This window comes from Nothobranchius furzeri, chromosome 5 (assembly GCF_043380555.1).
Source record: "Nothobranchius furzeri strain GRZ-AD chromosome 5, NfurGRZ-RIMD1, whole genome shotgun sequence".
Lineage (NCBI taxonomy): Eukaryota > Metazoa > Chordata > Actinopteri > Cyprinodontiformes > Nothobranchiidae > Nothobranchius > Nothobranchius furzeri.
The window spans coordinates 2,169,157-2,185,775 of record NC_091745.1 but is presented as its reverse complement, the minus strand read 5'-3'; the positions used below and the strand labels follow the sequence as shown (position 1 = coordinate 2,185,775).

General features: G+C 44.5%; 1 protein-coding gene across 1 annotated transcript; it reads right to left on the bottom strand.

Moving 5' to 3' along the window:
* Nucleotides 1-857: 857 nt before the first annotated feature.
* ppap2d (phosphatidic acid phosphatase type 2D) lies at nucleotides 858-16,619 on the bottom strand. The gene is made up of 6 exons (XM_015948439.3): nucleotides 16,206-16,619; nucleotides 4,032-4,189; nucleotides 3,665-3,951; nucleotides 3,373-3,430; nucleotides 1,697-1,873; nucleotides 858-1,609 (listed from the first exon to the last, which is right to left on the bottom strand). The coding sequence occupies exons 1-6, from the start codon at nucleotides 16,414-16,416 to the stop codon at nucleotides 1,505-1,507; spliced, it is 996 nt and encodes a 331-aa protein (XP_015803925.1). The 5' UTR covers nucleotides 16,417-16,619; the 3' UTR covers nucleotides 858-1,504.

Genomic DNA, 16,619 nt, shown 5'->3' with positions numbered 1-16,619 from the left:
ATTTATCTTATTATTAATTTCTGTGGTTTGATGTTTCGTGTTTTGTAATTGTTGCTGTTATTTTCAGTCAAATTTTTTATCATTCTTCCTGTAAAGCAGTTGTTGTTACATTAAATTATACAAAGAGACGTTTATAAAAACTATTTGACAGGTTTCTTTTATCCTTGAACTTCTGGTTTTGCCGTCATGTTTTATCTGGTGGTATGTTTTTCTTTAGACGCCGACTTATTTATTTAAAAGAAAAAGCATTAATGAAACTCCTGAAAGTGAAAATATAGAACAGAAGAAGTCAAAAACATTATAAAATTCACTTTAATGGTTTGGTTTTTGAGTACAGTGGTTATTTCTGCGCTCTCTGGCGTTCACAGACAAAACAAACATAAAATAATTACTGGAAACACAAAAAATATAGCTTTCTGATAACATCTGTGGCTCAGTCTAGTTGTTACAACAGGTACAAAAGCAGCTCCCTGCACCTGTAAAACACACTAACAAACATTTAAAATCTGTCCAAGCTAATACTTTAAAATTCTGTGTGGTTCATATAACGACAACTATTTACATACAGTTTGAAAAAAATATGATTTAAACAAATATATATATAAGGTATGAGTCTGAAATTAACAAAAATAAACACTGATTATTCAAACATGTGGTAAAATACATAATATTGATTGAAATTAGAAAGTTCCATTATCTACGTTCAAGTGCTAATAATTAGGAAGTACAGGAGGGCAGCTGAGTGGCAGCTCCTGTCTTAGTGGCATAGGTCAAGGTGCAGCTCAGAGATCTGGGGTCCAGGGGCAAAAGGTCAGGGGTTACAAAAGTTCAGTCAAACTCTGAGAAAACAGGTTAACATGGAAAGGAAAGAGGAGAGGAAGAGAAATAACCGGGTCAGATTCCTTCCACTCACCACCTTGGTTGAGAATGATAGCATTGTGTTGCAGCACAAACACAGATTTTTCTTTGCTTACACACGCAGGTCAGAGTTTAGTCAAAGCAACGTGGGGCGGTCCGACTGGAACACATCAGGGCTCTGAAGGTGAGAAGTGCTTGTTGGTTCTTTTTGCCATTTCTACAGAACCTCTGCAGCCTTACGGTCTCCGTTCACAGCTGCTGGTGGACCAGAGCATCAAAAAGAACCAGGAGGCTGGTTGCTTTAAACCAGATGAACGGCTGAGTGCATGCCTCCAGACAGGAACTTTACAACATTAGCAGCTTAAAAAAAATAATCTTACAAAATATAACTTTTGTTATTCACGTGTAAAAAAACAGACTAAAATATAACCATGTAGATCCTGTTTTTCACTGGGTCACCATATGTGCTTTTTGTATTCCACATGTTTGATGAATGCTGGTCACATCCGTATGCCAGAGTGTGTAAGCATGCATTAGATTGTACTCTTTTTATTAAATCCTTCTCTCCATACCTCAAACCTATTCCTGTCCTATTGCAGTCCATCTGTTCTTTTCTTCTGATTTGTGAAATGATTGCATACACCTGCTAGCAGACAGTCTGCTGACTGGACAGCGGACTCTCCAGGGACATGCTTGTGGGAGACAGGTCTGTACGAGTGCATGGTTTAAACATGGAGGAGATGTGAAAAGCCTGCAGGCACAGACAAAACGCATGTCAGGAGATACACACGGACCACATGTGCTATCAATCACTCTCTATCTATGACTGTAGACATACCACCCAATAAGCAGTGAGCCCCCCCTGGATGAAACCGGTGAGGACATCAGTGGGATGATGGCGATAATCAGAGATGCGGCTCAGGCCGGTGTAAATGGCAACCATCACTAAGAGAAACTGCACAAGTGGGCGCAATAACCGACCTCCTCGCCACGATACCCTCGCCTGTAGGTAGAACTGCAAAAATGCAAATATATGTTTTTATTGGTCACTCTATGAACTACTAATGCATGCATATAGTCATAAAGTATGCCCCACAAACATGAAGCTGCCATTAGGTTTAATGACTAAAGTTGTGAAAAGTCAGACACTTTAAATGAAACATCGATTCAGTTTGAGCCCAGAGGGGGAAACAGCCTTGCGTTCATCTTACACCTTCTTTTGTTCATTTTCATCCAACACATCAGAGCTGCGGTATAAAACTCGTTAGTGGTTCACAAAACGACGTCAAAGACCGGCTGTGATGAAGAGATGGCTTCATGAGGTGGTTGGAGGTCTGTCTGGGCTCATCAGCCACTGGGGCGCACACGGCCGACATTCCTGTGGGAAAGCCAATCTCACATGGTCTATCTGTGCGTCTCCTATCTCTGCAGCGAGCAGGTGTCGCTCCTCGTGTGTTAGCAGCTGGCTAGGATCGGGATGGCGTGTACCTACAGGTTCAACACATTCTCTCCAGTTTGTCTGGAGCCTTTTGAGACATCAGCCGGTAGCAATCTAGTGTGTGTGTGTGTGCGTGCGTGTGTGTGTGTGTGTGTGTGTGTGTGTGTGTGTGTGTGTGTGTGTGTGTGTGTGTGTGTGTGTGTGTGTGTGTGTGTGTGTGTGTGTGTGTGTGTGTGTGTGTGAGTGTGTGTGTGTGTGTTGGACTTCTCACATCTTTACTATCCGGTGATTTACTTCCTCCTCGTTTGTCTGACTGAGTCCCACTTTGACGTTTAGCTTATTCGTCTGACTAATGAAGGCTTTTTCTCACTGTTACAAGTGAAACTGATGATTTCTTTGTGAGATGCTCTTTCTTTGTTGTGAATTTAGGTCATGAAAGCTCTCAGGAGGAATGTGATTATTCTATGGTTAATGTGCTTTTGTCTCCTTCCAACTGTCACTGTCACAATGCAGCCATGAGCACTGGGCAGAGCATTAATAGAGTGATAAAGAGATCGGGGGGGGGGGGGGGGGGGGGCGATCACGAGGGTGTCTATTGCTGAAAGAAGCCCGTCGATCCCTCAGCAGGCATGTTCAGCCCTCCACCACCACCCTCTTCTAAATGAGACCCACAACAAGGCCTCCTCTGTTTGTGGACTCTTGCTCTATTCATGCTCCCTGTGGAAAACAGTCTCCCTCTTTCTCTCCCACCCACCTCTGCCCCCCCCCCCCAAGCTCTGTTGCTTTCGGTTTGAAGCAGGGTGCTTGCTGGGAAACGCTGCTCTGAAATGTCCCGTTTTGCAATCACAAGTGAAAGTCTTTAACGGCACGTTTAATGGTTCACTCATATTTGACAAGTTTTGTTATTAACTCAGTCTTCTTTGGCCTGAAGGGAGAAACGTTGGTTATTGTGTTTGATAACGGTCAAATTTCCAAAACCTTTTTGCACCAGACATGGTCATGTGGTCTAAAGTAAACGTGAAGAGCACATTCCTGACGTCATTCTGACAAAGTGAGAGTGACAGTGAGAGACTTACTGCCAAATAGAGCATGGTGTACATCGCAAAGGAAGCATGGCCGGAAAAAAACGACTTCCTGAAAGAGAAAAATCAATAAAACAAAGCCTCATGTTACTCATTAAACACCTGAATCAACCCCACCCACAGTAAACAGTACAGACATACACACACACACACACACACACACACACACACACACACACACACACACACACACACACACACACACACACACACACACACACACACACACACACACACACACACACACACGCACGCACACACACACACACACACACAAGCTACACACCTTGCTTCTTCGACTAACTTAGCGTTGGGCTGCCTGCAGGTGACCTGAGAGATGTAGCTGCCGGGGGTGCAGTTAATGGACGCATACGTGATGTTACAAACAGACAGGAAGTATGGGCGCAGGCGACCCACGCTCAGCTTGGCCATATTCGTGAGAGACTGACACACACAGCAACCAAACAGGAAGCTTCCTATTTCCTTGTACAAGCACGACACATAACGATTTTGAACAAAGGCACGTGAGTGTACGCCTCGAAAACGAACCCGGTAACATTCAGCCAATGCGATCTGAAAAAGAAAGGAGAAACTGGTTAACAGGTGATATTACAATGATAAATGTAAAGTTTAATGAATACTATTGGCTGTACTGTTAAGCCAGTGATGGCAATGCCTCCAGCGGTGAGCAGGCTGTCGGAGATGGTCTCTCTCTCCACGTAGGGATAGGTGATGGTGGTGTCGCCGCAGAAAAATCCTCGCTTATACGGAGTCACTGCCTTCATTTCACACGCAAAAAATGGGATGGAGGCTGATAACAATAAGAAAGAACAGGGGGGTTAAAGATGGTCAGATGAATATCTGAGATATGATTTAAACAACAGGGATCAGGGTGGCTAGGGTCCAGATACGGAGGCCTTTTGAAGCACATAAAGGTGTTTTTCTCATGACACACAAGAGAATGTCATGAGATGCCACCTAGGATGAGCAGCAATATCACGTGTCTTCCACTGGAAACATGATCTGCAAATATCTGGAGATCAGGCATTCCCGTCATAGCTGCTTCAACCAGGAGAGAAAAAAGAAAGAGAAGAGTGGACAACTAAGGAGAGACAAAAGGGACAGGGAAATGATGAATGACCGGCACTATAGCCCCTTTCAGAGGACTCCAAAGCGCTTTACACTGCAGTGTATCACTCATCCACCCAATCACACACACATTCACACACTGGTGGTGATGAGCTACAGTGTAGCCACAGCTGTCCTGGGACACACCGACAGAGGCAAGGCTGCTGTGCACGGGCGTCAGTGCCTCCTCCAGCAGGCAGGGAGGGTCTTGTTCATCTCCTTTAAGCCCCATGAGACATCTAAGCTGCAGCTGTTACACTCCTGCTTAGACTCTATCAGAACCTGGATGGTGGGAGCTTTCTTCAGCTGAATGAAGATAAGACTGAGATCCTCATCTGTGCCCCAGACAAGCTGGTTCCCAAAGTCAGAGACTCTCTTGGTCAGCTTGCTTCCCACACCAAACCTTCTGTCAGGAATCTTGGCGTGACCTTTGACCCAGCTCTCACCCTGGATTCTCATGTCAGTTCTCTTGTTGGCTCTTCCTTCTTCCATCTCAGGAACGTTGCTAAGCTGAGTCCCATTCTGTCCCGCTCTGAACTTGAGACAGTTCTCCACACCTTCATCTCCTCACGCTTAGACTACTGTAACTCTCTTTTCACGGGTCTGAGCAGAACCTCCCTGAACCGTCTACAGGTGGTTCAGAACACCTGTGCTCGGCTTCTGACCAAGTCCAAACACACCCACATCACCCCGCTTCTCCTCCAGCTTCACTGGCTGCCAGTCAACTTCAGGGTTCATTTCAAGATCCTGGTTCTGGTCTATAGGGCCTTTACATGGACAAGCACCATCTTACATTGGTGATCTTCTTAGTCCCTACACCCCCAGCAGGTCCCTGAGGTCCAGTGATCAAAGCCTACTGGTTGTGCAGCACCAGGCTAAAGGTCAAAGGTGACAGATCATTTGATGCTGTGGCCCCCAGACTCTGGACCTCTCTCCCCCTGAGCCTGAGATCAGTGGACTCAGTGGTCTCCTTTAAAAAGCAGCTGAAGACTCACTTGTTCAAGCTGGCTTTTGTATGACCTTCTTCACCTCTCTCTCTTTATTCTGCTCTCCCCACCTATTCCACCTTCCTCAGGATCCACTGATTTCCCTCTTTCCTATGCACTCTCCTTCTTAACATTTTTTCTTTTAAATCGCAATTGCCTATTTTTGCTCATTTTAAATATATTTTTAAACATTTTCTAAATGCTTTTTTATATTTTTACATTTTTTTATTTTTGTGAAGCGCCTCGTGATTTTTATCTTGAGAGGCGCTATAGAAATGATATTTTCTTCTTCTTCTTCTTCTTCTTGCCCAACGACACAACAGCAGAATTCTCTGCTGGAAACCAGGATCGATCCTACAACCTTCTGATTACTGGACAACCAGCTCTACCTTATGAGCTACTGCTGCCCTTGAGGTGAAAAGCATGATGGAAAATTCAAAAAAGGTGGAGAAAACATAAGAGGAAAGAGGAAGAAGATTTTACTGAACAGGTTAACAAAAACAAGTCGGTGGGCTAAAGATGGGGTCACGGGGAACTCCTGGAAAAAGAACTAACCGGTTTTTGAATCCAGCTAAACTTAGGTTAACTGCAGTTCCTGGTTGGTCAATGATTATAGGAGCTCTGTATCAGAAAATAAAGGTCACGGTCTGGTTCTGTTGAGTAAACAAACCTCACAGTGTGAATGTGGAAAGTCCAATGAGCAAAATTGACAAGAGGAGAAACTGTGTTCCAGCACACCCTCCAGCTCCAGCGAACAAGTCCCCTATCCCATGTCCCCTTGTCACTCGGTGGAATGCAGTGAGAACATGGGACTAATCATTAACCTCTGTGCCTCTCCTTCTCATCCCAGGCCTGCTGGTTGGCTGGAACGCACCCAGAACCAAACTCATCTTCTGCCAGGGAATCTCTCAGGCTACGTGACTGAGGAGCGCACAAGACTGAAATCTAAAATCAAGCTGAAGGGAACAATGAGAAAAATGCACAGAAGAAAACAAACAAGGCTAGTTAAATGTGTTTTTACTAGTGAGTGAATAAAAAAACGCCAAAGCGTTAGTGATTGACATAACACGTGCGAGTGTGTTCCCTTAGATTTAGAGTGTAATAATTTAAAGCTGTAGGACAGAAAAACCCACAAGGAGCTGTAGCCAAACGCTCTAATTAAAGATTAGATTTAGATTAAATACGTCCTCCCACAAAAGCAGCATGTGTCTGTGAACTCTATTCAAAGTCACGCTGTCCTGACAGAAAGACAAAACATAGGGATGTCCAGGAAGTCAGGGAGGGAAGAAGAGAGGGAAACAGAGCAGACAGATAGCTGAGGCCATGACGCCAACAGAGAAAAGAAGACAGATACGAGACACCTCTCATCTCTCATCTATCTCCTCCGGCTGCCACGTCTATGGGCAGAACACACACACACACACACACACACACACACACACACACACACACACACACACACACACACACACACACACACACCTTCTGCAGGAATCCTTTATCATTTACTTGGAGCTTTGACTTTGGTCTCAAACCTTCTTATCACCTAACCCCTGAGATGGTAAATTCATTCGGTACCACTTCAAATGTTAAACACACACTTGTAAAGCCTGCTAAGGTGATTTAGACTCTAAACATTGTGGCCTTGATTTTCTGATGAATGCCACAGAGAGGGCTTTTGAATGTTTGGTATAGTTGGAAGAGAGGTCCAGCAGAAACGTTGTGTGTCATCCATAAAAAACATTTTTTCGATGTTTTAATCTGCAGTTTACAATATAGCAGCTGAGTAATAATCAGAACTGTATTTCAAATGTAATTTTACAGAAACTATCAACAAAACAGATGTTTTCATTAAAGTTATGCCTTGTGCAGGCTAAACTCGTGTGCAGCTTGTGGAAAAGTCAGTACAAGTTGGCAGAACGAGGGCAAAACACACATGCAAAAACATTCCTTTGTGATTAAGATTTTTTTTGTAGCAGCACTCAGTGTAATCAAAGATTAAATGTCCTAAAAAATTATCTATCAACCCATCCATTCAGCCATCCATCCATTCATTCATTCAGCCATCCATCAATTCATTCATCCATCCATCCGTCCGTTCGTTCGTTCGTTCATTCATTCATTCATCCAACAGTAATTTGTAACTTTAAAGGCTTTTTACCAGATTTCTGCCTCTAAAATGATATGGTGTTTTATATGTAGGATGTTCCGGGATGTCACTTTGTCATTGACATGCTTTAAATGTAATTGAACCAGTTTTGTAACAAACAGAGTGCAGCTTTTTGCTTTCCATAAAACCCATTAACAGCCTCTCTCTGACTTCTGGACAGGTTTTACAACACAGCTAGTACACTTCACTAATCAATATGTTGCTACATTGACTGAGAGATAATGGATGGGGCCTCCATTAGGGCCAAACCACTCTGCAGTTGCACAATGAAGGTGGACTTTATAAGGGATCATTTTCACTACATACGGTCTAATGGGAGACATGAAGTGCTGAGCCAGACTGAGGCATGTTTTATCATCCGGTGCTTGGCAAGAAGGATGGTGCAGGCAGTCTTTTTCTTCTTTGTGTGTGTGTGTGAGGGGGGTATAAATGATTGCAAATTAAAAATGAAATGCATAGCCTATTAGTGAAGCATGTCAAGACATTTAACTACAAAACTAACTTTAATATAATGTTGAATTAAACTTACAGCACAAAACAAATCTACAGCACAGTAACATGAAAGTAGTTCAGGATGTGCAAAATTACATTAGAAGCTTCTGTGTCAATCTCTGTGCGTTGCAACCACATTCAGTTTTCACAACAAGACTCCAAAAAACACTCCAGGGACTCACATCATCTGTCAGGCAGCTGTGAGCAAACCTCTGCACCTGGCCCGGACATGCTTAAAACAGAGCCAAAACTGGAAGGCCTGTGAGGGAACTGAAAGCAGGCAGAGAAGTGGGTTGGCTCACACAGCCGAGCCCAAATGTGCTGCTCGCTACGCCTGGGATCCAAAGCCAGAATGCTTTCAAACACTCAAAGGGGACAGAAAGAAAGGAGGGAGGAAGGAGAAATGGGGATACGTGCCTCACTCTGAAAACTCTTCTGGTTCTCATTTACACATCTATGACCACAGCGTAGAATGAGCTCACTGTGAGGGGAGAAAACAACAAAATAAAAAAGGCTCATGAAGAAAGCGGTTAAAGGAAAAGTGCAGACAGAAAGAAACCGATAGCAGATTGATGCTAACTAAAAACGGGGCTAAAGTTTATGATTGATTGTTGACAAATGAAGCTGGATGCACTAAAATCAGTGTGAGACAAAAATGAAATGATGGAGGAACGAAAGATGTAGCAAGAGTTTCTCTATGAGGAACAACAGACGGAGGCGATTAGTGGTGGTTCTGGAATGTGGGGGTCAAAGATCTGGGCTCTGCTGGGACCCGCTCTGTAAACACGACCCCGCCTCAACCAGGAAAACACCTAAAGATTTAACACACAAATATACACTTAAAAATCACATTTTGGATGAAATGACCCAAAGCAAAAAGAAAGACAAACAAATAACCAGCGCATGGGCAACAATAAACCAACAAAACAAACCGTGCCGAAGCAGAAAACCGCATAACATTTAACACAATCCTAAAGGAAAGAGACAAGAGAAGCTGCTCATTCAGAATCATAGGTCTAAAGAAACGAGTGTGATGCTGCGTACAGCCTCTGCAGCCTCATGGATTAATGTGGCACTGCCTAAAGCGACATCAGAACAACGGAATACACATTCGTGTCATTGCACCCAATAATGTTTGACTGTCCTACATTTGCTCTTTGACAGAAATTGGAGGACCCGCAATTAGTGACCTGTCAACACGGGTCCATCTGGCCCACAGCTTTGGACATGGTGAGCTATGCAGACCCTTTTACGGGTGGTCCATCCTCACCGGGTATTCACTTGCACGTGCCACTATTGAAAACCTAACTAGCTGCTTGTTCACATTCGAGTTAATCTAAAAAAACAAACTAGTGAATTAGAACATGCAGTGCTGTAATGTATATGTTTGCAGGCAGGATAATCCCTGCTAATATCACAAGCCAAGTTATTGTGCTCAGAGACAGCTTCACAATGTTGGACAGGGTGTGCTTGTGTAATTTGTGCAATAATAACTCCACAAAGCTGTCTCTTTAAAGGGAGATTCCACCCAATATTGAAATGTTGTCTGCTGACATATTTCCCAGAGTTAGAAAAGTGGAGAAAACACGATTATTAACCTGCTCAGTCACTCTCCTGCCCCGGCTGTACTCCTTTAGCTTTAGCTTAGCATGAAACACATAAAGTGAATGGATCCAACTAGCATTGTGATTATAAAAACCCTTAAAACCACTCAGTAGTGATCCCAATTCTGCTTGGTGACCTAACTAACCAGGCTGACTGCAAGTGAAAATAATTAGTAGCACAAAGAAATCACAGGCACCATTTTAAACTTGGGACTACTTTATGACAAAGCACAGCTGTAAGCCTCCGCTAAAAACTTCAAGGCAGCCCCAAAGACACCTGCTTCGGTACACACAGATGCACACGTTGCCAGCAGTGTGTGGCATAAATGCACACACATGCATGTGTTTTTTACAGTCTGAACACATTTATTAACCCCCAGAGACCCAAATTTAGAAAACAACTGCAAAATCTTTTTTTAACCTTTCACATGTTGTTCCAGGAGGCCAGATAAACGGGCCTATTTACACATTTAACAGCCAATAGTGTTGCAGAACTGAACAATAGGACCTACTGGCAATGTAGATGTGGTTTTAAAAAGAAAACAAAATGGGGAAGGTTTATTTTTGTAGACTTAAATCTGATGTTGTAATATTACAACCGTGGGTCTCTGGGGGTTAAGCCTAATTCCTCTCGCCCTGTTGTCTGTGCACTGCCGACTGCAGGGGGAGCACGGGTCATTCAAAGCAATGCCGCTTTCGGCGAAGGCTTATAGCTGTGCTTTGCCATAAAGTAGTTCCAAGTCTAAAACGGTGCCCGTGATTCCTAATAGAATGTTAAACACTGGAAAAACAGTTTAAGTTCATTTACAAAGTCTTTGAAGTTGTAATGTTTTCACCAGTCCCTCTGACCACCACCAGCAGGCAAGCCCAAGGACACAACAGCAACAATCTGAGCGGGGATCAAACCCGCAACCTTTGGAATACGAGGCAGACACATTTCTCCTCTGCCGTTGTCTGCACCGCTCCGATAAACCTATGTATTTTGTCTGCCCTGGTGGCACCACGAGCTTTATCAGTAAAGACAAGGGAGGTTGAAGACAACCTTCCACTATCATCGGCATCTTCAGCCACAAGGCTCTAAATGACCTGATAAGAAAGTCCCCAGATTTATACGTCATACATCCAATTTATTCAGACCAGAAATCACCAAGAGAGGAACATGAAAAACGCTCAAGGCACCATTCTGGCACCAAACATCTGTAGGCGAGATCAACAAAATCACACAGAGCAAAAGAAAACCAAAGCTCAGCGCTGTTTTATTTAGCTACGGTCCCTTCAACTGCCTAACTTGTGTAGTCATCAAGTCCACCAGGAGAGATCTTGCATGCCCTTACCGATGTTATTGTTGCCACAGGCCAGAGGAGACACGCTACCCACAGCTGCCTCTGTTCTCTCCACACTTGACTGCTCGCCTTCCTGGAGGCCAGCTCTGGAGATCAGGGTATGAGCGGTGAGGCTTGAAGTGGGTCTGCCTGTCTGACTCAGCTGGAACATAAAGGACATGCCACTGTGGTATGCACCTTGGAAACGTTGAAGCTCTCTGGAGGGTATTTAAAGAGTGTGGAGGTAAGGTTGTACGCTGGAACAAGAACATGTAGTCCGCAGTGGAGAAAGGACACGGGATTATGGTCTAAGACTGGTTCTAGTAGTGCTGCAGGTAAGAAAAGAGCCGAAGGCTTGGGCCTGTCTGGTCCGTCTGCCTGGATCTGAAGGGGAACTTGCAGCTGGAAAGACTTCAGAGTGGTTCTGGTGTGGAAACAGGGAGGGACTTTTCCATTTTATCAACTAGTACACAGTCATTAGATGGTCCTGATGATGTGTATCTAGGCAGAGTTTCAAAGAGGTATTTTCTCATTCTCCTCTCAAGCAGAGGAGGAGGGGTCATTAGTCCCCGTAAACACAAAGCCAGCGCTACAGTCTGCCTTTAGAGGCAGGTGGAACATCTGATGGTAAACCTCTTCAGACCCAGTGAGCAGAGGGCAACAGAGTGCTGCACACTTCTTTATTCACTCATTATTGCTAATACCTATGGACCACCCAAGGCACTTACGCAACTGTCATCCAGAAGATTGCAGCTGCCTCATTAAAATTACATTTGAGTCCATTTCCTGTCTTAATACAACATCATTGTCTGAGTATTATTTCCTCTCTGAGACATAAACAGTCAGCTGTGTGTACAATCCCTTTGGTGCTCTGGTCTGACCTTTGACCTCTACTGTAGCTCATCAAGCCATGTTTTTTTTTTCTCCACGTCCCTTCCTGAGGCTATCCACGCATTCAAGCTCCCACTTGTCCAACGGATGAGACACCTGAGACGTTCCTGCGCTGTAACTCTGCTGTAGCAAAGTAACAGGTGAAGGAAGACACACAGCAGGGTGCAGTCAATAGACGCCATGCAGTCTTTCTGGTGAAACGCACTCCTAATAGATGCCTGAACCTGCTGTTGAAAGGAAAGGAGATCCATCAAAACACTAACAAGGGAGAGTCACTTCTTCCGCTGGCTAATGATTCGACGGAGCCTTTTTTAATGGCTCTCCATCTGTCAGACGCAGAGTGACGCCAATTTGTTCCGCGACTTCAGCGAGTCTGGGCCCAAGACGTTCAGCAAGGCAGCGCCGGCAAATTTGTCAACAAACAGCAAGCACATGGCAGCTGTAGTACTGCCCACATCAGCAGTCGTATGACTCACACACTTTTACTCACACACACATAAATACAGAGAGATTGTTTAATAATCCCGGGCTTGTACGCACAAGCAGCCTGTGACGTGTTGGCCTTTTGCTGTCTAACTCACCCGGCAGCTTTCACCACCAACAGGAAAAAGACAATCACTCCCACATGCATCCACTACCAGCCCCAAGCACAGCAGACTTAAAAAAGACACGCTCACACACCTGACTGTGCAGTTTAAATCCCCTAATAAAGTTGATTCCAAGTAAAAGACAACTATAAGGAAATGGCAGCCGTGAGGAGAAATGAGTTGACAGGAACAAGCTCTTCTAGAATTCTGATCACCAAGGAAGATTGAAGTCCAACAAGCTGGTTCATGTTGAGAAGCAAAGGCACTCAGTGGTGATCAACTGTATCCTGCTTCCCTTTCCCACTCTATGGGAGCTGGCTGTGCAGCTCGCTTCCTTCTCATTCGCTTTTGTAACATTTGAGTACATCTTAACCCCCTGGAGGCAGGCAGGTTGAAACCTACCGACCTGGTTACTCCAAATACGTACCCCTGAAGGACTTAGTTGTTCGTCCTTTTATCAAAACTTATTTTGAGTCTGAGAGGGTTAAACCTCTTCTAACATCTCTGTTCATTATAAACTTGAGCTTTTTTGTGCACATCATATTTTTGTGAAAATAAAACAGTTTAGTCATTAACCTTTAGTAGGGTCAAGCCTAAAGGCATTCCCAAAGCTCCAGTCTGAACCACCTCCGTTTATTGGCCAATTATCGCTGACAGAGTCAATAAAAGACTTTATTAGGGTGATGGCAGAGTTAAGAACACCGGTGCAGAACCAGGCTGGAGAACCTGCCCCTGCTTGTTTCTCTGAAATGATCAACTCTCCAAATCTCCTGTCCTCTCATTGGCTGGACTCTAAATCTCAGAGTCAGCCTCAGGGCAGATCCTCCTCTACCCAACAGGAGTGCATCCATATGCATCTATACGCACAAGCAGACACTTGACCAGCCAGCTTTCTGCTCATGAGCAGAGCTGATCCGGAACAATCCAGCCAGGTGAAGAACGTGTTGTGTTGAATAAACCGCATAAACAACACCGCCTCCACGGTGAGGCTCGGTGATTTTAGACAAGCTTCGTGTTGAGTAAGAGTTGATTTCCACAAACAGATTAAAAAAATAACACAACATGCTAAGTTTGTGTCACCACTGAGAGAAACTCCAACCTGAAACCGTGAAAATACCAGAAATCTTCATCTCTCTGCAGCTGACGCCTCGGGGCAAGACTCCTCGTCCTACAGTAGAGAACGAGACCCTTTTACAGGAAGAGTAATGCTGCCTGGTCAACTGCCTGAGCTGATCCGATGATGATGATGATCATCATGATGATGATGGTATTTTAGGGGAATTTTTGTTAGTCGGCAATAAGAGGGAAGAGGGAAAAGAAAGGCCTTGTTCAAGTCTAACAGACGATGCCATTCACAGCCGAATGCCAACAGATGAGTCAAATCAGACAGCTGCTGACAACTACTGGATCAGAGGCAGACAGGACGCAGCCCAACGGATGGAGTCGTGGGTAAGAACGTCGATAATTAGACAGGATGTGCAGTAATGCAGCATTCGTGCACAACAGGCTGCCTTACAGAGCAAAGGATGAACTTCTAAACACATCTAGTTGTGCAACTTGTTTAGATTTTTTATGACCTTTAATAAGTCAACAACAGCAAGATCACCTAAATAAACACAACATCTTATCCTGTTGGGCCTCCATGAAGTTGAAGTTGATAGCAGCTGACACCGGACTGGGAGGTGGGGTACATCCTGGACACAACACTGGTCCATCAGAGAGCCAACACAAACACACATCCACTCTCATATATAGCTTCGATCAGTAATTACCTCACACGCCTGTGTTGGGGACTATGGGAGGAAACTGGTGAGCGTGGACAAACCTCACGCAGACACATGAAGAACAAGCAGACCTCACCAGCAGGTTCTGCTTCTCAAACCTTCTGCAAACGTTGAGTTCACGAGAACTTCTCTTACTTCCCAAATTCCTGACACAATTATTTTTAAGTGTGAACTTTAAATAAGAATTTACACATTTTAGACTGAATCCGCTCACTCGTGTCCCACTGGATCCTCCATTTCTCCTTCTTAGAAGTGATTTACTCTAAGGGAGGTCAAGGCCTGCAGCTTTGGGGGAAACGTGCTGACTTTGGCTCCTGACAGGAACTTTCTACCTGAACCGACTGATGTCCCTGTCCATTTCCTCTACCCAAAACAAAAGCTGCTGAGACGCGTAGTAAACAGCTAATTGCATAACTTCAGGGGTTAAGAAAATCATAGCATTGAAACTAACTGCCTCACACTCCTGTTTTGTTTGCCTCGCTCTTTCCAAGGTCGTAACTGCCAACGAGCATCAGACTCGTTGTTCTGCCTTGACGGGTTCTTCTTCTCTTCTAGGAGCTACCCAAAAGGATAAACACTTGCTCACTCAACATCACTGTTCCCTTCCCTGTTTGTCACGAAGATCTGGAAGCTCTAGAACCGTGTGTCTACCTGAGCCGTCAAACGTCCTGCCAAGGTTGCAATTTGTGACAAAAGGGGATGTGACCTCTTCCATGAGAGGCCCTGTTTTATTGAAATGAAGGACTTTAAATCGTCAGCAAGCTCTAAATCCCTCCATCAAACTTGTGACCGGCGCCGATAATGCATTTAAAAGATAAAAAACAAAAATACCAAGTTTATCTTGGCATTTTGTTGTTGACCATCATATGTTGTTATTTAGTATTCACAAATGTATACAAGCAAATAATGATTACTCATCATTAAAGGACTCCGAATCAGGACCTCATTAGGCTAATCATTCATTTAAGCGCCTGTTGGAGCATTTGAACTAATTTTGCTGCACGTCTGTAACCATTTCTCAGTAATAAAGTAGCGACGCATTAAGGAAAATGATTACAAACCTGGTATATAGAAGGCATCCCTTTAGTGATCAGTTTGTTTACAGCTGAAAACAACATCCCACAGCATCATGTCACAAATGACTGAATTAAAAACATGATAAACAAAAATGTCCTGCATGAAGACAGTTCTCCTTCTCTGTTTGCATGAAAACTCAATTTTTTGACTTTGTTAGTTAAATAAAAAAGTTTACGCATCAGTTTCTAATATCCAGGTGATAACTACGTTTGACTGTCCCGCCATTAAATAACGTTTGCGTGATTGTGCCAACGATTATTTGTCAGTCTAGCCTGCACCATGTGTCTGCAGCAGCACCGTGAGGGTAAAATTCAGAATATTCCTGCAGTGGGGCACAAGCACACAGAGTGATCAGGGGTCATTTTCGGCACGAGAACACAGGCACGGGACTTGCTTTATGTCCCGATTCCCACGTATTTCTCTCGGGAACTTTAGGGGTTACCATGGGAACAGATGAATTCCCGAGACAACGCTGCATGCTGCCAGAGCCCAGCCCTCCCTCTCTGCCCCACGTGAGCCAAAGTTGTCCTCCCTCTTGAACACTTTCCACGAAACTTCTGTCTTTAACTGCTCTGCAGACTGGCAAAACAATTCCCCTTAGGAAAAAGAATCCTTCATCTCTAATAGGCTGACACGTGATCACGCAGAAGATGCGTTACATGCGAATGTTGATTATTTAGTGAAGGTATTGAGTAACTTTGGTGAATTGGTCTCTTTGGGCATAATAAAGCGAACACATTTGTCGGACTAACGCCATCAGAAAGTGCAGAAGTGACGTAAACCTACCAACTAACAGACATATGACATCCAGACCGACGAGCATCCTCTTCTTGGTGCAGAACGAGCCCGGCTCCTCCTCGCGCTGGCTGAGATGATGCGCTCCAGCTCCGTTCTCCTTCCCTTCCCCGGCTCCGCTGCTGTCAGCCAGCCGCAGCTGGAGCTCCGCGTCGCGGGGCAGGCTGTTGCAGTGCGTCCCGCTCGAGCTGAACTTCTGCATGACTTTTCTGCTCTAGCGTCACTTGAACACGCGTATCTACAACCTGTCCTCTCTGTAGCAGCACGTTGTTGGATGATGAAACTAAAAAAAAAGTCCCCAAGTCTTCAGTGTGCCCGTCGGTGCCGCAGACCCATGTCAGAGTCTGACAGCAGCAGCCGCGGAGCCTCCTGCTCACACACCCGATCGGCCGCTCTCACGTTAAC

What these genes read in the sequence shown, in the direction of transcription:
- ppap2d (XM_015948439.3), bottom strand. Translation starts at nt 16,416, where the DNA reads ATGCAGAAGTTCAGCTCGAGCGGGACGCACTGCAACAGCCTGCCCCGC. An exon ending in AAGTTAGTCGAAGAAGCAAG is followed by an intron (nt 3,431 to 3,664) that starts GTGTGTAGCTTG and finishes TTTCTCTTTCAG; the next exon opens with GAAGTCGTTTTTTTCCGGCC. An exon ending in ACACCATGCTCTATTTGGCA is followed by an intron (nt 1,874 to 3,372) that starts GTAAGTCTCTCA and finishes GCATTTTTGCAG; the next exon opens with TTCTACCTACAGGCGAGGGT.